We start from the raw sequence: 21219 nt of genomic DNA, 5'->3' as shown, positions 1-21219 counted from the left end.
ACGCTGACATTTTTACCCGCTGCGTGCCACGTTGTGTGTATTCTTCTGGGTAGACCTTTAATCCACAATGTACTGTAACTGTCCACATTGCAGCGAGTGAGTCAACAGGACCTTGGATGTTCATGTTACACAACACAGAGGCCACAGTTTGCCTCGTCTGTTCTGCACGCGCGCGCGCGCACGCACGCACGCCGGTCTGCCATTGACAACCAAAAAGGTCAGGAGCATTGAAGGTGAAGTGCAGTCGCCATAGTAACTAATGTTGACTCCCCTTGTCTCCTGGCAACGGGATGTAGAGTGATGTCAATGGAAAGCATGCTATTTTCTCCTGGTGACAGAATGATGTCACGCCTTTGTGTGCATGAAGAGAGAGGTGGAAAGACACAAGTTTATTTCCATATTCTATATCTTCTCCTCCAGAGGGAGGGAGGGGGGGGGAGATACAATGCTCACATCCCACCGAAACAAAGACCGAAAAAAAAGAAAGACTTAAAATATCTGCGCGGAGATTGTGAATCATATGCCAATTAAGGCTGCATCTACGCTCCAGCTTCTTTTTTTAAGTCCTGATGCTCCAATAGGTTTCGACAGTGGGTGGAAATTGCATGATGTAAGCAGACTCCATTGTGCTGTGCATGACACAGACGGACCAGCCGTTACATTATGACCACTGGCGGTGGAGGTGAATTACGTCACCGAGCCGTCGTCACGGCGCTCTGTTGACGGGCGGAACGTATTGCAGAAATAGGAGAAAGGCATGTTGACACATGACACTTGGGAGTGATGTTGAAAAGAAAGAGCGATGGATCAGAACATCGACGAAGCCGCGGCTCTTCCCAGGAAAACCTTTGGTTCCATCACCTGTGTGTTACTCCCACATGGAAAACCATTTCAAAAATTATTAAAGACCAAAGACCCAAAGCATCAGTGGATCAAGGCCGAGTGAGCGTCAAGTGTTGATTTCAAATTTACCTCAATCAAGTTGAGGATCTGCTTAATGTGGCACTTAAAACCAATACCAAACTGGGGGACGTGCTGGAGTCCGATCCATCGAGAAACAGCTTGCAGATGTGTTAACATCTTGGTGACACACACACCTCCAGGGGTCGAGTGGAGTCAAGAGGGGCACCATCGTATCTGTTGCAGATTGAAAACACACTCGGTAACGGTGTAGGTGCTCGTGGTCACGTAAAGACTGTGACATCTAGATTTGTGGCGCGTCTGTTCCTACTGCACACGCTCTAATGGGATGAAGAAAGCAGCGTAATTATCCTTATCAGGCCGGATGGCTTTCTCAATGAAGACGGCAGACAATCCTGAGGTCACACAGGGACAAAGTCAAACTCTTATATGAATCATAAAGCCTCCTTTTCTCTGCCTCCGGTTGTGTCCTGCATTTAAATGACACTAGACATCTCTGCAATCTATAAATGCCCCCAGATCTCAGGGAGAGAGAGAGAAAAACCTGCATCTGCAGTGGATGCAGAAATAGCTGTGACCAGAACAGCTTGTTTTGTTCAGCTACCTTAAATAATATTTGCGTGAGCTAAGTTTGGCGCCTCCAGGAGTGACTGCAGAGAACCTGTTGTTGATTCCACCACAGTGACACAGACCCTCGCCGAAACACCAACAAAGACAGATCCTTCCAGCAGGAGCAGGGCTATAAATAACTCCACGGCAGCACTGCAATATCAGTGGGTGGATTAGGACTCGAGGCGTCACTTCCTATTTATGAACCAAATGCAGTAAAACCTCATCTTCCCCAGTGATTCACACTTAAAAAGGGAATTTTTAATCTGCAGCGTTTGATGACTTTCGCTGCCGAGTTCATCTCGTACTGATTTATGGTGGATTTAACTTGACTGCAAATGATTGATTGGAGTTCTTTCATCTATTTGTGCTCCTGGGAGTAACACCATGAGTGCGTGTCTCCACACTGCAGTGAGGCTGTGAGGATCTTTGCCAAGCAAGGTAACGTCAGAGGAAGGCGAGAGACTCAGCATCACCATACTGAGAGAAAACATCCCTCCCTGCTCCTGGTCCTCGGTGCTCTGCTGCCACCAGGAGGCCCAAGGCTGAGAATCACTCATGGTTCATTCACGTCAAAACGTTCTCCCTGTGCAAATAGGCATTTTTCTCTCCTTCATTTCCCTCCCAGGGTTCTAACATGTTAGGTCCATGTTTATGCTGCACATAAGATTCATGTTGCATTTAAAAAAACAACTAAGTTACAGTGACTGTGCATTATATAGAAATCATAAGTAAAACTAGATGAAGTAGCCCACGCCCATACCAGTATTTTCAGTGTCTGTGGTGGAAAGAGCTACACTTGTCTCAAGGGTTTTACGTTGTTTGCATGTTTTCCATATTGATGACGTGTTTGCTCTGTTCAGACTCGCTTGCCTTTTGCTCAATGTGAGCTGGTTTCATTCCAGCTCCCAGTGACAAATCAATAAAATGAATTAATAAAGGTATTATTTATTTCTTCTGAACCCCTTCCACGAGTTTCAGTTAAACCCATTTTACTTTGCAGGTCCCCCACTTGAAATCGGATTTATTTTTGTTGAACTCCACCCTGTTCTGTCCTCTGTCCCATCATGAGCCATCACTTTGAGAATATGTGAAACAGTTTTTTTTTTTTTTTTTTTTTTATCTGTGAGGATTTTGAAAAGAGTTTCCACATGAATCAAACTCTGAGCTCTGAATTGAACAACTTTATTTCAATAAATGACATCAGAGAAAAATCTTGACAAAGCCATAAGAAGCAACCCAGAAATCCAAGATAATAGTAAGATAAACACATCAAACCATAAAATAACGACCATATAATGTAAAAAGCAAATGAAAACTAGCTGATCAATAAAATGCTAACGATACGTGGTCACTGCACAGGCTCAGAAACACAAACGGTCAGTGCCTTTTTTTTTTGTTCATGTTTAGAGAAATGACCACTTACACTGTTTGGTGTGACCTTGTAGAAGTCAGCGGAACATTAACATGTCAGAACTGAGGGCTGCAGGCAGCCACACACTGACATGGCACAACGCTACGGCAGGGGCAAATTAACCTTAAATGTCAAGGAAACTTTTTTTTTTTTCCTTCTTTAACATTTTGACAGTATAAAATAGAGGTTCAGGCCAAGTCAAAGGACACTAAAAGATGAATTCCCATTACAGCTGGCCTGGCTTTGTGTTGTCAAGTCAACTTTTGAACAAAAACACCTTAATACAGATTTTTTTTTTTTTTTTTTAAAAAGGTTCCAGCAGCTGAATCGCGTTTAATTCGGTGTTGATTTGATCAAATTGTCAGATTTGAGAGAAAAATTTGTTTAAAGGTTGAAAGATCAAGAAAGTCATTGGATCTGGACAGGATACCCCGACTCCCGAATAATCTTTGATAAAAGGTTGGGAGTGAAATGTCCCTGTTCCTGCAGAGTGTGCACACACCTCTACTGCCTGAGATTTCCAGATATCTTGTCCCCTCACCGTCACCGGCCTCCGTGACACATCCTCTCATAATGCTGCCCCAAAGGCAGCCAGAGGACGTCTCCCTCGCGTCTCGGACGCGCTCCGTCGCCGTCACGCCGATGACAAACGGCCGGAAGCTACGAGCCTGCGACGAGTCACCGCGGCGACGCGACGCTCCTCGCACGGGAACCTGGCCGGTATGCCGCTCCCACACCGCGCACTGCAGCATTCAACCAAGAAATGTTGAGATAAATCTAAAGAAATGCACATCATGTCAACCAGATGTAAAGAAATAACTGTCACGGTCAAGCACAACATAAATATTTAAATATGACATCAATCTGTGCGGTCCTCATGGTTTCCTTTGGATGAGTTTTTTTTTTTTCCCCCCTCCCAACACAATATCGATTCAACCACAAGCTAAGAAAAACTAAGTGATACAGACGTGACAGCAACTGTGTTTTAACTGCATTTGGTGCTGACCAGTGACAAATACACTGAGGCTTAGGTTCACCACAGGGAAGCACAAATACCACAAAAATCATTCACCGGCGTGTGACGATCAGCTGCTTCCGGCTGTCTGGGTGAATAAAACAAGCAGCTGACTGACCGGTTTATTACACATGCATGGAGGTGGTGCTGCATGCTGTGTGAAGGTGGAAACTGTGTGTGACTGTGCACCAGCGTCTCTTTAACGGTGTCCCGACGATGTTTTTTTTTAGGGAGGACGGCCCCGTGACGGATAAATCGAGGAGTGTTTTTGTGGGGGGTGATTCGGTGAGAACGGACCCGGCGCACCGATCGTCTAATCAGCAGGTGTGAAGTCACAGGGGAGGAGCTGTGGGGAGGGGGGTGAAGTCAGAACTTCACCGACCACAAAGTCTGCGGGTTGTGGCGTGCGGCGCAGAGGCGAGGGGGTGGAGGAGAGGGAGGGGAGGGCGGCGAGCGAGCCTCCCGGCAACCAGCTGATCCACCGTCCAGGGGCTCAGGAGTTGTCCGAGGGGACGTGCTCCTCGAAGCCCTCGCTCTCCCTCACCAGCGCCCTCTCCAGGATCACGCGGCCCTCCTTGTACCGCTGACTGTCCTCGGTGGCGAACTCGTAGATCCAGCCCAGCTTGCTGTTGCAGTTCTTGCAGCTGACGTCTCGCACCATGTGCCTGCCGGTGAGCATCACCCGGTCCTGCACCTCGCTGTACTGCAGGTTCACCACCTGCAGGGACGCAGCGTCACACACGCTTTCAATCTCTGGACAAATACACGGCGGAGCGCTGGAGTGGAAAACCACACCGTACCTTATTGAAGAGAAACGCTCTGCCCGTGGCGCCGGTGAAGCGTGTGGAGATGAGCTCAGAGCGATTAGTCAGGATGGTGTCACAGTTGGCACAGGAGAAGAGGCGGGTCCCGCCAATGTGGTCCAAGAAGATACGGCCCATCCTCTGATCTGTGGGAGTGACTGGATCAAGGCTTAAAAAAAAAAAAAAAAAAAAAAGAATAAGTCATAAGATCTCAAAACACTTGGATTACTTCAAACAATAACGCAATTCAGCAGAGTTGGCAAGAAAAAATCCATCACGTCATGAGAGACACTTATGTGAGCCAACAAAACCACTGTGCCATAAACTCTGCTGTTAAAAGGCTTTATTGTTTACTTCTGTATTAGAATGTCAGAGGTTTTAATTAACTACTTCAAACAGAATTCATCTCCATAATTACTTATTTTTAGGGCTGTTATACAGTAAAATTACAATCTTTTGTGACAATATCTGTTACTAGATTGTTGCATGTATGTGTATTTTTTAGTGCTGTCAGTTTTAATCGAGATTAATCCATTGAGGTCTGCCAATTGGGTCAAAGAAAAGAACTAGAGGATAATAGTCTTTTTCCTGACATTGGGACTGATTTATGAAGATTAGATTCTTCATTGCGATTAATCTTAACTTTAAAAAAGTTAATTGTTGACAGCTCTCCATCAATTAATCATGATTAATTGTGATCAATGCGATTAAAACTGACAGCACTAGTATTTTTACTGTTTTATTTTGTACTGTGAAGCACTTTGGCTGGCCATAGGCCTTTTTAAATATGCTGTAGAAATAAAGCTGACATTGATGTGTGTAGGTCACATACACGTCAACAAAACGACAGTAAACTGTTTGTTTCTACCCACCGTGCATTCATACTAGACCTGTCAACAAATTCAGCCAATCAGATGCTCGATGCCAGTAAACTGTGTTGACTTTTGTTCTTCTTGACGACTGTAAATCCAACTTTGATTACTCGTTTCAATTGAGAAAAAAATACATTTCTGCTTCCTGCTACCTTTCAGTAAATAGTAAAGTTTGCTTTTCTTTTGTTCCTCTGCATCCCAAACTCCTAAATATCTTACCTCTTGTATTTAATTATTTTTTTTTACTGTTTTGAAATTGTTATTACCTGTTTCCTGTATTATTTTATGGCCTTTAAGTTTTTACCTTTAAATTAGCAGCCTCTTTTGCCAACTGTTTGTGTATGTAATGCATGTTGTGCAGCTGAAATTTGGAATCCAGATTAAGTTGAAGTAAGAACCACTCAACAGCTGCTCTGCTTGTGAAGCATTGCTTTTGGCAATGTGCATGATCAAAAAAGAAAACCAAACACAGTGCAGTCATGTGTGGTTTTGATTGAGTTCAAGAAGATAAAGGGCACTGCTGTCCCTAAAAAAAACACACATTAACCTCAAATACTTCAGTTTGCTCATTTGTCACACATTCACATCAATGAGTAATATGATCAACATACAGTGCTGTAGGTCACATTACTTTGTAACACTGTATGCATGCGAGTTCATTGAAGAACTGAGAAGTGAGGTTGCTTTGAAGGCAGAGCTTTAACCATTGACACTATTTGCTAAAAGTAACCTTCTGTAATGTATTTCTTTGTCTTACCAGTGGTAAACGGAAGAGGAACCTGGAGATAACTGCACGCATTCATCAAGTCTCACTATCAGAACAATGAAGTCGAAACCGCGCATGAATGAATTGGTGTTGAAAGCTGTTCATTTCGGTGTGTTCTTCTCTCTGATCCCTGAACAGTACTTCGTGTTCCTGCCTGTTGTTGTAATGCTGACCGCAGAGGGCAGCTGGCTCGAAATCTATGCCCGTATGGGTCTATAACCTCCAATTAAAATGGGACGACGTTTACCCGACTCACAAAAAGAAACGCGTTGTTTGCTTTCCGTGGGGGTTTTATTCATTTTAACCGACTTGCTTCGCATGAATTACGAATGAAAGAAGCTAACATTAGCTAGCCGACTATGCTAACAACAGACTCGAAAGAAGAAACAACAAAACGTTATCTCTGCTTTATTTCTAAATGGTGGCTGTTTTACCTTTTCGGTATCGTCAAAGCGACGCAGTGGGATTCGGCGGAGGAAGATGTCTCTCGTTTTCTGGGTTTATTTCATTTGGCGATGTGTTGCGTCGTCGTGGCTTTGTTTTCCTTTTTCAGCTGTTCCTGCGCGAGCGGCTCTTCACACACTGTCAACATCCGGCTGCGCTGCTGCTGCAGCGCCACGAGGGGCCGCCAGGGGGCGCCGCAGCGCAACGACAGGCAGAATCACAGCTCGTTTCTGTTGAAATAAACTTAAAATTCACGTTGAAAACGTTAATTAAAACTATATGTGTACTCAATATGATAACTTTAAGAGTGGATTAAGTTGTTTAAATGTTACTTTGATGAATAAATATTATACTTCAAAAGATACTGGCAAAATAGATACTTAAAAATTCTAATTCTAGTTACGCATTTGTAATGTGTTAGATTTAATCCTTTTTTCAAAAGCAAAGTCCTGTGTTGTCAAAAAACAGTAAGTTATTTGCCACAAATAAAATGCTGCAGTTCCACAAACACAAGATTAAAGTACCATGATAAATGAAGAAAACCAGACAAATCTCTGAGCTGTTGTTTATTCTGTTGCATAAAGATGCAAAAGGGTCCCATGACTGTCTTGTAATTCAATCTCTGAGGAATGTGTTGATGCACAATTACGCTGCACAGCAATCCTTTTCACTAGACACACACTTTACAATAGGCTATTATGTTACATGCATTGACACGAACATAGCAGCAAATACACCTGCACAACTGCTCTATGGGACGGCGCACGCAGATCTGGTAACAAAATTACATCTTCTAAAATTCAGATTGAAAAGAAAGCTGTTTACAGAGAGAGAGAAATGAATCTAAAATATTTTTTTTCTTTCTCCAGTCTTCGTATGAAATGGATGTGAGCTACAGGAGGCCTGTGCTGCAGAGAGCGATCAGAGTGCAGAACCAAAAGGAGAAGCGAGACCTGCAGCAGAAACTCGACATGCTGGACAAGCAGTACCGGTACACGGTGAAGCTGCTGCAGCAGCGGAGGGCCTCGCTGAGCAGCGAGGGGAGGCGACTGGTGATGGTGAGACTCTGCGAACCCAAAGCCACGGTCGGCATCGCCATGAGAGACATACAGGAGTACAGGAGCGCCGAGGAGCCCTGCGGCAGGGCGCCGCACACGTCGGACGGGGGCAGAGGGCGGCCGCGGGCCGGGGACTCCCGGGCAGAGCCCGGGCGCTCCGTATCGGCTCCACCGGCCGCAAACAAACCCTCCGGCTCAGTGAGACACAGAGGCAGCATCCACAGCAGCGTGTCCTTCATGCAGATGAAAAACATTGCGACGATTGACAAGATAACGGAGAAGGAGCTGGCCGAACGGCGGCGGCGAGCTCAAGAGGAGGCGGAGAGGCTGCAGCAGCTTCAGAGGGAAGCTTTAACCAACAGAGTGGCGTCGTTCATCCACCAGCTGGAGGAGAAAGGCAACGTGGAGATGACCGCACAGCCTCCATAGAGGGGGAAGTTTGTTCTCTTTATTCTTCAATCAACACAAAAAAAGAAAGACAGTGTTTCATCACAACACAACAAGTATGTACACTGATCGGCCAGAACATTATGACCACTGCACTGAAGCTCCAGAGGAGCAAAAGGAAGACCTACACAGCATTCAGTCACAATGTTCTGGATCGTCAGGGTGTATTAATATAACAGATCGCTAAAAAGATGTTCGCTCTTCGCACGAGACTGAAGAAATCAAACAATACAGCTGCTTTTCTTCATTGTGGTCAGAGCTTTGTGCAGAGGAGTCTCCAGAAGTAAAGTGCAGTTTGTATTCCAGGGGGGGGCGTCGGGGAGCTGCTCATCTGCAACACACACATGGAAGTTCATTACAGAGAAGGAGCATACACAACCAGGCTAAACTGCTCCCTCAACTCAGCCATGTGTAAACTGACTCATGATTTAATTGTTCCTAAGATTTCCTAGTCAAACACAAAGAAAATCATCCTTCAGCAGCAGCTTCTCGACAAACCAAAGTCTAAAGCTGATCTTCTGCTCGCTCTCATGGGGCTGAATGTGGCCTGTGAGCTGAAACGCCTGAAAGCTGCTGCTTTAAAGGGACAAAAACAAACATCCGCTGATAAACTGAACAACTATTTCAGGCAGAAAACCAGCCGACACCGTCCTCAGCTAGTTTCACTTTCAGCAACAGGTTATGGCCACATTTAACAAATTCAACATTATGTTTTATAACAGTTGTAGATTTAATATTAAAATGAATCTAAAACAGATGAAGAGAGAGTTCATAACAATACAGGACAGGATCATTTTGAATAGTAAAATCAAAATCCTTACAGTACTATGTGAACATTTGGGGAATCAATTACTAGAATTCACCCTATCTAACAAAAAAAATAAGAAAAAAAATTGCAAACCAATTCAAAATGTTTACGTTTAAAGGTTCAGAATAAACCATTTACATGCATTAAATTGGTGATTTTGTGTTGAAAAAGTTCATAAATTATGTTTGATCATTGTCAGATTTAATTAATTAGTTCATTTTTCTTAATCTACTGACTCCACTAGAAATGTATAAACTTTATTTGAAAGAGGCTTTCTTGTTGTTTCTTGTCTAGTCCAGTTCTCTAAACCTTTGCATTTAAAGGAATATATACTTTCTCTTTTTTTAAGCAGACACTGCACTCATGAGCTTTGAACACCTTACCTGTTGAATAATTTTGCATTTTCTATAAAGATATCATGTAATTCTAAGTTTTAAAAATAAAAAAAAGAATAAGACATGGCATTTTCATTGCATGTGATGAATTCAAGATGAAATAAAACAGAAGTAACAAAGACACCTGAAATATTTGATTGGTAACTGCACATCTGTTCAATAACACTATCAGTTATTTTGGCACTATTCTGTATTTATGTCATTTCTCAGTTTTTCTGAACTCATCAGGTCCCTCACTTCCTGTCTGATTCGTGCCGTGTTCAAACTTCAATCAAATACATCAGAACACACTTACAAGAGAAAAACAAAGTTTGTTTGTATGAACAAAAGAAAAAAAAAAAAAAAGCCTTGAAGACCAGGTGGAAATCTTACCGTTGGACTCGAAGTGGACCCGTGTGGGCAGACATTTGGTGCGGTCTGTGTATTCCAGCACGCAGAGCATGGCCTGCCTCTCCCTCGGCACCGTCAGCATCAGCACCAGCCGGGAAATCAACACGTTGCTCTCCAGCACTTCAACGCTCTCGTGCTGCTCCTGCAAAGAACGTTTGGTTGTGTTTTTTACCATATAACGTATGATTTTTATGACTTACAACAAGCATGACATGTGTTTTTGTTTGAGTTTACAATATTTTGTTGGAAAAAAATGCAGGAAATGTCTGATGTGCTCAATCCACTTGGCTTTAAATTAAGCGTTACAACATATTAGTTGCAAACTAATTTGATGCTAATCCAAGATGATCAGTCACAAAAACATAACGAAACTTAATACTTGAAATATCTGAATCTAAACCATATGGAAGCTGAATAGTTAAGGAATTAAATTACAGCAAAAACTGAATCTTTTTGAGTGTATTCTAACTTTTTGGAAAATAAATTTAGCCTGAACATCTTAGAACTCAGCACGATGAGTTTAAAATTCCAATAACCAAGGCAGTGACTGCAATTACAGACATTCTGTATTAAATCTTTACCTCTATTAAAAAGATGGGTAACACTTTACTTAAAGCACCCCAGTATAACACATTATAAGTACATTATAGCACTGTATAACTACAGTTATAGACATTCATAAATGATCAGAATGCTTTGTAACAGCAGTACCTAACCCTAACCCTATGCTGTATAGTGGGCTATAAAGCATTGTGATCATTTATGAGTGTTTATAACTACTCATAATGTTTCATACCAGGTGCTTCAAGTAAAGTGTTACCGAAAGATGTTGCACCATTTACTACTAACAAAGCACACTCAAAGCTGACTATTTGCCTTTTTTTCATCTTTAACAGCCTCTGAATTCTGTTTACTGTTGAAATATTTAAAACGTCATCAAACTCTGATCAAAAATATGTCGTAGAACTATTTAACTTCAGACAAAAATCTGCAAAAATAATCAGATGTTTCTCTTCTAAATTATAAAAATTTGCTTAAGATCTTGAAAATAAACACTCCTGAAAGCAGAACTATCTTGTATTTCTTGTCATCATCTTTGAAAAGCAAAGCGCGGCGGACCTTGACGAGCTTCAGCTGCTGCTTGCGGCCGGCGAAGGCGTTGAGATGCCGACTGAGGGCGTCCAGGAAGCCCCGGAGGTCCGTCTGCATGTTGCTCTGCTCGGCCAGGCTGCTCAGGGGGAAGAACGGGGGGATGTTGTGCTGGCTGATCCTCACTGCTGGCTTCAGGTCGATCTCCAGGTTGTAGGTGTCCAGGCTGACGCCTTCGTAGGCCGTCTGCAGAGATAAACACGCGCCTCTGCCTCGCCTGGTCTTCACAATGTCGTATCCACCTGGTGGAAAAGAGAGAAGCTGATAAATCTGTGAAAGCAGAAGAAGAGGAGGAGGAGAAGAAGAATGCCGCTGGTTGTTGATACCGATGAGGTGATGAGCGTGTAGAAGGTCTTGCAGCTGTATGTGTTTGCCCATCAGCCGCAGAAGATCGGAGTTTTCTGATTCCACGTTCATGGCCTCCTCTTCTTCGCCGTCCTGCTGCTCGTCTAGAGACGACCTCAGTCTGTGAAGGCTCTGAGAGGAACAACATGAAGATCTGTTGAGAGGTTTGGTTTCTGTGACTGTCCACGTCCCTCAAGGAAAGAGGGTTTGAGCTGTGATTTAATTAAAATGATAAAAAATGGAACATGTTTGACATTTAACACACCAACAATAAAATTATTCCAAGCTGTTTTATTATTCTTTCTTTTAACTTGCGTGTCCAAAATGCATCATTTCAACATATATGAATATTTCATCAAAGTCCTATTTTTTTTCTGATTTGACTGTGGAATCTCAGACGCTTATTAGAATTAAACTGTAAAAAATGCTTGAAACATTCTAATACACATTGTAAGAGTGAAAACAAACATCTCACTGCTTGAAATAAAGTCCCAGAATCCTGCAAGACTAATCTGTCTCCATTTCCCCACCTCATCGTCTTTGCTATCATTCTGTACTTTTCTGCTTGTTACCTTCAAACTTTATTTAAAAGGCACTTTTCATATCAAAAATATTACCCAAGATGCACTACAGTAACAATAAAGAACAGGTTGGACTTATGCATGCAAATTATATGACCAGTACCTAGAAATAAAGACCATAATCCTGACCAAAAAAGACCAAAATCCCACTTTGAGGATGTGTTTATAACCTCCTACCTTCAGGACGTGTATCTCAGCCTTCAGCTGGTCCCTCTGCAGCATCAGCGCCTCTACTTTAGCCTTTAGCTCCTTCACTCGGTAGTGCTGCTGCGGCTGGTTCCTCCGGCTCCTCGTCTGCACCTCCAGCTGACTCAGGTGGCTCAAAACACCTGCAAATAAAAACAATACGTACACACTTCTGACCCCTTTTTTTTTTTAAACAACACGAATTAATGAGTCAAAAACATGCTAGCATCTAGCATCACTAAGCTAACATAGCATCGCTACAAACCGGGTTAGCCGTGATGCTACATCGATTCGCTCCACGCGCTCAGACTCACCTCTTTTAGACGCTCCCTCCATGTTTCACGCGTTGTTTTCCTCGATTATGCGGATTGCTCGGGTGAGACGAACGCCCACGGTCAGTGTTTTGAATTTGGCGGCTGCCGCGGCCGAACAGCGACACCGCCGCCCACAACTTCCACCCCGGAAGAAAACTGCGCTCGGCGCTCCGTCACATGGAGCGATGGAGGAGATTACTCACGCTCCGTCTGAGCGCCTCTCAGTCCCGAAGAATCGCGTCTTTTGATTAGAGGCACGCGGCGGGCGTGATTACGGCGCGTCTGGGTTAAACTTTTTAAGATTTGAGTTGGGAGTTGTTTCCAGAACAAGTGTGTCGAGAGCAGCGCGGCGCTCTTGAACGCGTCCCGGAGCAGCATGGTGCCTCCCGGGTAGGAGCGCAGCGGCGCAAAGGTGAGCGTAAAGTCATCTCAGCGCACGTTTCCCGCAAACTTACACCGCTGCTATCAATCGCACTGGTTTTCTGCTTTTATCCCCTCATCGTCAGTTGATTTATGCAGCTTCACCCTCCGATTTTAGGATCACTTGGCGAAATAAACAAGTAGATTTAATAATAATTCCTAAATAATCCCAACTGTTAATCCATAGTAGATTTTTTGGGTTGTGATCTTCTATTGTGATCTGTTATTTATGTCTTTGTACGGGCGTTTTGGTGAGGGAATAATATACTTTTACAACAGATAAAATTGGCAAGTCTTCCAATGTATTGGTTTATTTGTACACAGTTTTGACCTTGTTTCCCCCCACGTGTTTACTATTCCAGAAATCCAGCTAGACTAATTTGATTATTATTCTTGCACTGACAGAAGCCCATATAAACACAATTAAATCCAAAAATCAATCTAACTGAAATAAAAGCAAGGACATAAAGTTTTACAGTAGGTATGTGTATATATGTAGCTGTGGGTAACTAATGCAGTGGTCACATTAAAAAATTGCCACTATTATGGAGCATATAGACATCACTTGACTTCAGTTTTGCGCTATAAGAAAATTATCTCTTGATAAAAAGTAGCTTGTTCCACTATTGCCCTGCATCATTTTCTCTCATCATTACCTGTTTTCGTCTTGTAATCGCTCAGTTCAGTTTTTCAAAAGTACAAGTTCAGCAAGCACGTAAATAAAAATGGAAGTTTTTCACTGAACCACTGATTTCTGTTTAATGAATTAAAGTAATACATGTGTCATGTGCACTAACTTCCATCTACTTTACAATTTTTTAACAACTTTACAACCCAGTGATAGCCTGAGGACCAGTGAAGCACATCTAAAGGGCCATGAATGGCCCCCGGGCCTTATGATGAACACGTCTGATATATACACAAGCATATGCAAATATTAAGATGTAAATAAGTTATGTATACAATACATACAGTGCATACAATAGTTCAACCACAAAACCAGGAGCAGTAATATTTGGTAAATAGACAAAGACTTGTAGACCCTCATATAGAAATTATAACCGGTATAAATTGGTAAATAAATTGGTGTCATATTAGGTGAACACAACATTTTTTTTGTGGTTTTATAAGTGTGTGTGAGGCTCTATGAACTCCCTACCTACCTCTACATGTGACGACTGATCTCAGAAGGAGTCACCGTCTCATTATTCACGCAGTTGAGCAGGATCTGTGTCAGTTATCACTGATGAACCGGTCAGAGGGGCCGCCGAGGCGGGGCGGTGGGAACAGGTTATTGAAGACTGTTGGCGAAAGAGCTGCCAGGCAGCAGGAGAAACACGTAACGTGATCCACTGTGGCATCCCCTGAACGGAGCAGTTGACTGACTCCGATCTAGGTAATGGGTGAATTCACTGGTTCAACAGTCGGCGTACTGTTCACCAGGAATCCTCTCGTTTGCGTTTATAACAGAAGAGGTGGTCGACGTGGGGAGTCCTGGTTAGATTGTTAAACTCGTTTCTCTTGCAGGTCCACCTCCGTCCAGTGTTGCTTCATCTCCTCCACAGGCTTTCCTTTTTTAATATTTGTGATCTGTTGTTCAAACATGACATTTTCCTTTTTTGTTCAACTCATTAATCCAGTTTGTGATTAACGGTTCGTCCTTTTGTACGTTGGTTGAAGGTTGTGTTTGAGAATTGCACAACAGTCTTAGTCAGAGTGAGTCGTTTCCTGAGGAAACATGTTGTAAAAAAAAAGAAATCCTTAAGTCTGTTGAGGGGTTTGAGGTGTGTGGCCTTGGCTGCTGCTGCTGCTCCTGACTGCCTGTTGGACTTGAACCTCGCCCCATTTTCAGAGCAGCTGTCATTATTTTTGGACCAGCTGCAAGCAGGCCGGGGGGTGGGGGGGGGGGGGGGGGGGGGGGGCTTAAACACAGCCTGTGTGTGGAGCGTATCAAACACTGGAGGTTTTTTTCATGGAACTGCTCACATTATTGTGATGATACAGGTGTCAGAGCTTTCATATCTATTTCTTTGAAAACCTGAATCAGTGAGTCCAGCTGAGAGGCTGAAACTTCAGAAGCCCAAATTCCTTAAGTTGTGATGGTGCCTCCTCTCCCGTGTTTTCCTGAAGGCTCCCGGGCTGCGCTGAGGGATGGATGTGAACAGAAACCTCTTCTCCTCGTCTGCCCGTGCCACTGCAGAAGCTCGCCGTCTCCCCCAGCCGCAGCCGACCGGCGACCGCGATGGACCCGTCCGACCAGAAGCACTTCGGCGTGGCGGACTATGTGATATTCGCGCTCCTGCTGGCCGCCTCGCTGTGCATCGGGCTGTTCTACGCGCTGTCCGGGGGGCGGCAGCGCACCACGCAGGAGTTCCTGCTGGCCGACAGGAGCATGCGCTGCCTCCCCATCTCCCTGTCGCTCATCGCGTCCTTCCAGTCGGCGGTGGCCATCATCGGCGTGCCGGCCGAGATCTCGGCTCACGGCACCCAGTACTGGTTCCTGGGCTGCGCCTACATCCTGGGCCTCCTCATTCCAGCTCATGTTTTCATTCCATTGTTGTACAGACTGCGGCTCTCCAGTGTTTACCAGGTACCCCAAGGCTGACTTTAATCTCTTCCTCGTTTCATAGATTTAAATTATCCCCTTGACCTACATTTCTGGTCTTGTTTTTCCTTCATCTCACAGTATTTGGAGCTGCGCTTCAGCAAAGTGGTGCGGATCTGTGGAACCTTGACCTTCATCTTCCAGATGGTGGGTGGATGAATGTCACCACCTCAAGTTGTAGATCAGATATTGGTGAAATTGCAACTTGGGTGATTAATTTTATCATATCAAAGTTTGATAAGCAGAACCTGATGTGCTGCTGTAGCTTTTCAGGAAAAAGGTCACAAATGTCAGCATCGCAGCAACACTCCACATTTATTATTGAGCTACACTGTTGCTCTTCAAGCCTCTGGCTTCAGCTTCATATTTAAAGTACAAACCGAAGTGGATCAGCTCCTCATGTTCTCCCTCTGTTGTCCGTCCCGTGCTGCGCTCCAGGTCATCTACATGGCTGTGTGTGTGTACACGCCTGCTCTGGCACTAAATGCAGGTGTGAAACTTGAACACACTGAACTCTGCAGGTTCAAATCAAACAGATGTAGATTTATTTTTGTGTCTCACTGTTGTGTGTTTTTCCTCTTTCAGTGACTGGATTTGAGTTGTGGGGCACAGTGCTGGTCACGGGACTTGTGTGCACGTTGTACACAGCAATGGTGAGTGAAGCTGCCTGAGATCCCATACGTTACATTAACGTTCATGCATTTTTTTATCCAGAAGTGGTAATCCAGTGTTTTTGCTTGCAGGGTGGTTTGAAGGCGGTGATCTGGACGGACGTGTTTCAGACCGTGGTGATGTTCGCCGGGCAGCTGGCGGTCATCGTGGTGGGAGTGCACCAGACCGGAGGAGTCTCTGAAGTGTGGACGAAAGTCTGGGAAGGAAACCGCATCTCCGGTTTGGAGTGAGTCTCCGAACCAGGAATGGCTTTCTCAATCAAATAAATCCCGGTTCATACACTTAAATATCAACTTCACAGCTGTGAGAGGAACCTCTTGAATCTGCCTGTTTCAGCTTGAACCCGGATCCCACAGAGCGACACACCTTCTGGACTCTCGGGGTCGGAGGGATCTTCCTCATGCTGTCGCTGTACGGGGTGAACCAGGCGCAGGTGCAGCGGTACCTGAGCGCCCGCACCGAGAGGGAGGCTGTCCGGTACGCTCGCTAACGCCGAGATCGCCCACTATATCAGAGGCGCATGTGAGAAAGTAATAAAAAGCAGGAGGTTTCAGCAGCCAAAATCTGTTGGAAGCCGTTTGAAACCAGTTTTTCAGCATTTTTCTGTGTTTACACTTTGCTGAATCTACGTCAATCTAGGGACAGGTGTAAAAATCACTACAAGTTCTTTGAAAATTTACTGACACTGTGTTTGATTGTTTTAAATTTCACAGCACTGGCTCGAGCTGAGATTGAACTTTGAAACAGCAGCTCTGAACAGAACCTCTGGATGGCTGCGTTAACATTATCAAAGATGTTTTTAACTGGCATATCTCTCTCTCGCTTACACACACACATCCTTGAACTGGCTTGTGGTTACCTACTCCTTTTATCGGTTTATTATGTTATGACCGGCCATAACTGGAAGTTCTAAAGCATGCGAAAGGAACAATAGGAAGCAATAATGTCCATGAAAAGGATCAGCTCAACGAATAGGTCAAAAGTTTGTTCTGCTTAGTTGTTGTTTCTTTTTGTTTTGTTTTGTTTGTTTGTTTTTCAAGAACACACATATTAATTTATTTTAATTAGCATGTCAGGAGATATTTAAGTAGTTGAAGGTGCAGGAGAGGCCCACAGGGAGCAGATGTGCTGTGGTGTAACGCTGCGGCGCCGCTGTCTGCCTGCAGGTCGTGCTACATGGTGTTTCCCTCCCTGCAGCTGGCGCTGGCCCTGGGCTGCGTCACCGGCCTGGTCATGTTCGCTCGCTACTGCGGAGAGGACCACTCGGGCAAGCTGAGCGGCGTGGCAGGAGATACGGTCAGCCGAGTTCTCTGTTCATCTTATTTTTTTCTCTCTCTCTGTGATTATGAAAGATTTGAATATCATTGAATATGTTGACGATTTTGTTTTTCACAGATGGTGATATACTTTGTGATGGATATGCTGCAGGGACTCCCTGGACTGCCTGGACTTTTTGTTGCGTGTTTATTTAGCGGAGCTCTTAGGTAAAGGACTTTTTTTTAATATCTGATTGCTCTGTTAACTGATATTTGATCGTACATTTTCAAACTTATTTCATTAGAAGAGAAGCCAGTGTGACTGCACAGGTTTGCATTATGAACCGCATGAAGCTGCAAAGAGATTTTTGATGGACTGAAACTTGATCTCTGTGCATTTTCTCCATTTCTTTTCTTGCTTTTCTTGTGCAGCACCATCTCCTCTGCTTTCAACTCCTTGGCCACTGTGACCATGGAAGACCTCATCAAGCCACATTTTCCCTCCATGACTGAAGCAAGAGCGACAACAGTGTCCAAAGTTTTAGGTGAGAATTAGGAAAGATACCTGAAAGTGATCTTACTTTTTTGAAATTCAATAAATCTCTCTCTTGTTTTGATTATTTGCTCTCTGTTGTGCCTCCTCTCGTCAGCCTTGTCCTATGGACTGCTGTGTCTGGCCATGGCTTATCTCACTCACCTCATGGGCGATTCGGTTTTACTGGTGAGCTCCCGTTTCGTACAATCACACAATAATCAACACTTCAGTATTTTTGTACTGACGGCAAGTCGTGTCTGAAATCCAGGTGGCTCTGAAGATCTTGGGGATGGTCGGCGGTCCCAATCTGGGCCTGTTTTGTCTGGGGATGTTCTTCCCGTGGGCGAACTCCACCGTAAGTTAAATCTCACCAGTGGGATCTGTAACACCTTCAAACCGTCAAATATTTACATGAAAAACACAATTTTTTTATAGGATGTACTCTGGAAAAATGTGAACGCTCACATGCAGATCATGCCAGGCTGATCAAATATTTTTGGGGAATAATCTCTGAATACGTTTATTCTAAAATTGTGGACATAATGCCTCTAGTCTAGTGGCACATAGAGGAAGAAGTTTCTATTTGACACTTTTATCAAAATAGATCAAGAACAAAATGCACAAAACAGGAAATTCATATTGAAAACAGGTATTTTATTGATATTTGTATCAATATCAACCTTGTAGCTTCTTATTTTTCTGCATTAGTACCTGTTGATGTTTGCTCCTGTGAAATACTTTCAGTTACATTATTACTGGAACATGTCTTTACAAATAAAGCTGCCTCACCTGCTCCAGTTCATGAACTGATGGCACGCATTCTTTTGATAAAAATCACTTTGGAATGAGATTACCCGGCATCTCGATCAGAATATTTTTGAAGAGCAGTCTGACTGCCGGGTGTCACAGAAGTGAACAAATGACAACAAACGATGTTTTTCACAGATGAATCCTAACATTGTGTGAAAGGGGGAGGACTTCCTGCTCGAATTACCAGCAGACAGCGGTGTTTTCATCTCCTTCCCGGTTGTTTCCAGGGCGCGGTGGCGGGTCTGGGTGCAGGCCTGGCCGTGGCCTTCTGGGTGGGCATCGGGAGCATCGTGACTCGGGCCTCCGGCGGCAGACCGCTGACTCCGGACTGCCGCGCCCGGCCATCCTCGCTCAACGCCACGTCTCTCGTTGAGGCGTCGTTCAACGCCACCGTCAGGTAGGAGCCGCTCTGTTCTGCTTCGGGCTGTCGCTCACTTTTTCTCCTGATCGTTTCGTGACTCTTCCAGCCAGCCGTCCGGACTCAGGAGGTTTTATTCGCTGTCCTACATGTGGTACAGCGGATTCACGTGTTTCACCGTCATCGTGGTCGGTCTGGTCATCAGTGCCATCACAGGCGAGTTCTCCTCTTACCAGCTCAGCTTCTTTACGGCCTGTTCTTTTAGAGTGATTTCACACACATTTCCTTTCAGGTCCAATGAAAAAGGAAAACGTGGCGCCAGGAACAATCTACCCCGTGCTTGAAAAGCTGACGGCTTTATTACCTGAACGCCTCAGGAAGAAGTGCTGCTGTGAGACTCTTCAGGGACGAACGGTGGGCCGACAGTTTTCACAGAACCAGCAAAAAACTTCACATGATGCATCGTATTTTGATCTTTTAAAGCGGGGATGGGTCATTAAAAACTGTGCTCAGCTCTTCTCAGAGGGATTACGTCTTTTCATGAAAATCAGTTTTTACATGGTTTTATAAAACCATTTTAAACTATTTATTCCATGATTTCTTTAAAGTCCTCTGCTTTGTCTTGCAGCCCGCGGCCCAGCAGAGGTTTCCTCCGAAGCCAGAGGACAGGAACGGCCTCGCCGTCCCGCCGCAGGAGGACATGGAGAGTTTTCTCCCGCAGACTCACACCGAGTGGGAAAGTGCGGTGTGAGGCCGCGAGAGCCGGACGCCGTCTTCTCGCGGATCTCCTGGACTGACTCAAGCGACGCACAGCGATTGCGAATCAAGTTTGCACCGTCAATGTTTTAACGTCCTGTGAAGAGAATCCGTGCTGCTGATCCCGTTGGAACCGCTCTACAATAATGAGGTGTCCTGAGAGCACCAACACCTTTTCTACTTTTAATTTTATATTTAATTGTCTAATTTTTGTGTGAGATGATGAAGCCTCACTTTTGAAGAAAGTCATTTTTTACTGTACTATATCTGGAAGACACTGATGCATTTTTTTTTCTAATAAAACAGAAGAGCTCTTATTGTCATTTCTCTCTTTTAAACTGAGTTTTGATGAATGTCCCTCTAAAATCTGTGATTAATACATAAATCATGTTTTGTAAATTCTGAACGAAGCTATTTTATGAGTTTAAAAAGGAGTAGGGGTTCATCAATGGCCTGAAGAGTATTTCTAAGAATTTTAAATTGTTATACTGGGTTGGTTAGAATTTACCTTCTTTGGTTTTCAACTAAAATAGCTGCACATCTAATCAATTTCAAGTTATTGAGGTTTAATCGTTGACTAATTTTATTACATGAAAACGTGGTTATAACGCGATCTTTTCTTTTTACAAGACTGAGGAATAAAAGTTTTTACAGACCAAATCTTGACTCTGTAATAACATTCATTTTTTAAACTAAAGAAAAAACTGTTGTTTTACAATATACACAATCTTTAGTATATTGGTGTCAAACATAAGCCCCGTGAGCCAAAACCAGTCTTCAAGAAGCTCCAATCCGGCCGCTAAACCACCAAGTAAATTGTAAGAATATCAATGATTTCTTAAGGGTAAAGAGAACAACGCAATACTGAGACCCAAACTGCCAAGAAAGCTAAAGCATCCAAAGCCTTGCTGTCAGGGTGAGGTTGTAGAAACATGCATAATGCTCCAGCTGTAGGAGAATTTTGGGGGGGATTTCACAGCATTTTGCACCAGAAAGTGTCCTTAAAACTGGCTTTATGTTGAGATTGCAGTCATTTTCATGAATAATTGTTTGATTCTGCTCAAATTTAGACATTTTCGTCACATATACTCTGCACCACAGCAAAGAAAAACTTAAAGTTTAACTTTAAAGGTCATTATTGTGCTGTTTTAAGACGGAACTAGGCTGTCTGCGACCCCTGAACTGAAATGTGTTGCCTACAAAAGACAACAAATTTAATCAGAAAAGCAATATTTCTAATCTGCCCACAAAATATCGAAGCATTAATTGGAAAGAAAATCCCTATAGGTG

General features: G+C 43.8%; 3 protein-coding genes across 3 annotated transcripts; 1 reads left to right on the top strand and 2 right to left on the bottom strand.

Annotated features, from left to right (window-relative positions):
• Window positions 1-3007: 3007 nt before the first annotated feature.
• LOC115406565 (protein yippee-like 5) lies at window positions 3008-6984 on the bottom strand. The gene is made up of 3 exons (XM_030116677.1): window positions 6835-6984; window positions 4760-4931; window positions 3008-4677 (listed from the first exon to the last, which is right to left on the bottom strand). The coding sequence occupies exons 2-3, from the start codon at window positions 4898-4900 to the stop codon at window positions 4453-4455; spliced, it is 366 nt and encodes a 121-aa protein (XP_029972537.1). The 5' UTR covers window positions 4901-4931; window positions 6835-6984; the 3' UTR covers window positions 3008-4452.
• A 1344-nt stretch (window positions 6985-8328) lies between these two features.
• cenpo (centromere protein O) lies at window positions 8329-12726 on the bottom strand. Its single transcript, XM_030116676.1, has 6 exons — window positions 12518-12726; window positions 12195-12346; window positions 11418-11568; window positions 11062-11333; window positions 9925-10084; window positions 8329-8680 (listed from the first exon to the last, which is right to left on the bottom strand). Exons 1-6 carry the CDS (start codon window positions 12537-12539, stop codon window positions 8571-8573), a joined length of 867 nt encoding a protein of 288 aa, XP_029972536.1. The 5' UTR covers window positions 12540-12726; the 3' UTR covers window positions 8329-8570.
• LOC115406563 (sodium-dependent multivitamin transporter-like) lies at window positions 12676-20252 on the top strand. The gene is made up of 16 exons (XM_030116675.1): window positions 12676-12929; window positions 15068-15527; window positions 15624-15689; window positions 15981-16032; window positions 16128-16195; window positions 16286-16440; window positions 16551-16691; window positions 17381-17510; window positions 17610-17698; window positions 17903-18015; window positions 18121-18191; window positions 18274-18360; window positions 19043-19212; window positions 19283-19389; window positions 19466-19587; window positions 19802-20252. The coding sequence occupies exons 2-16, from the start codon at window positions 15180-15182 to the stop codon at window positions 19922-19924; spliced, it is 1842 nt and encodes a 613-aa protein (XP_029972535.1). The 5' UTR covers window positions 12676-12929; window positions 15068-15179; the 3' UTR covers window positions 19925-20252.
• The last annotated feature ends 967 nt before the right edge of the window (window positions 20253-21219 follow it).

Source organism: Salarias fasciatus, chromosome 19 (assembly GCF_902148845.1).
Source record: "Salarias fasciatus chromosome 19, fSalaFa1.1, whole genome shotgun sequence".
Classification (NCBI taxonomy): Eukaryota; Metazoa; Chordata; class Actinopteri; order Blenniiformes; family Blenniidae; genus Salarias; species Salarias fasciatus.
Note: the sequence above shows the minus strand (reverse complement) of the source record. Positions and strands in the feature narration are given on the sequence as shown.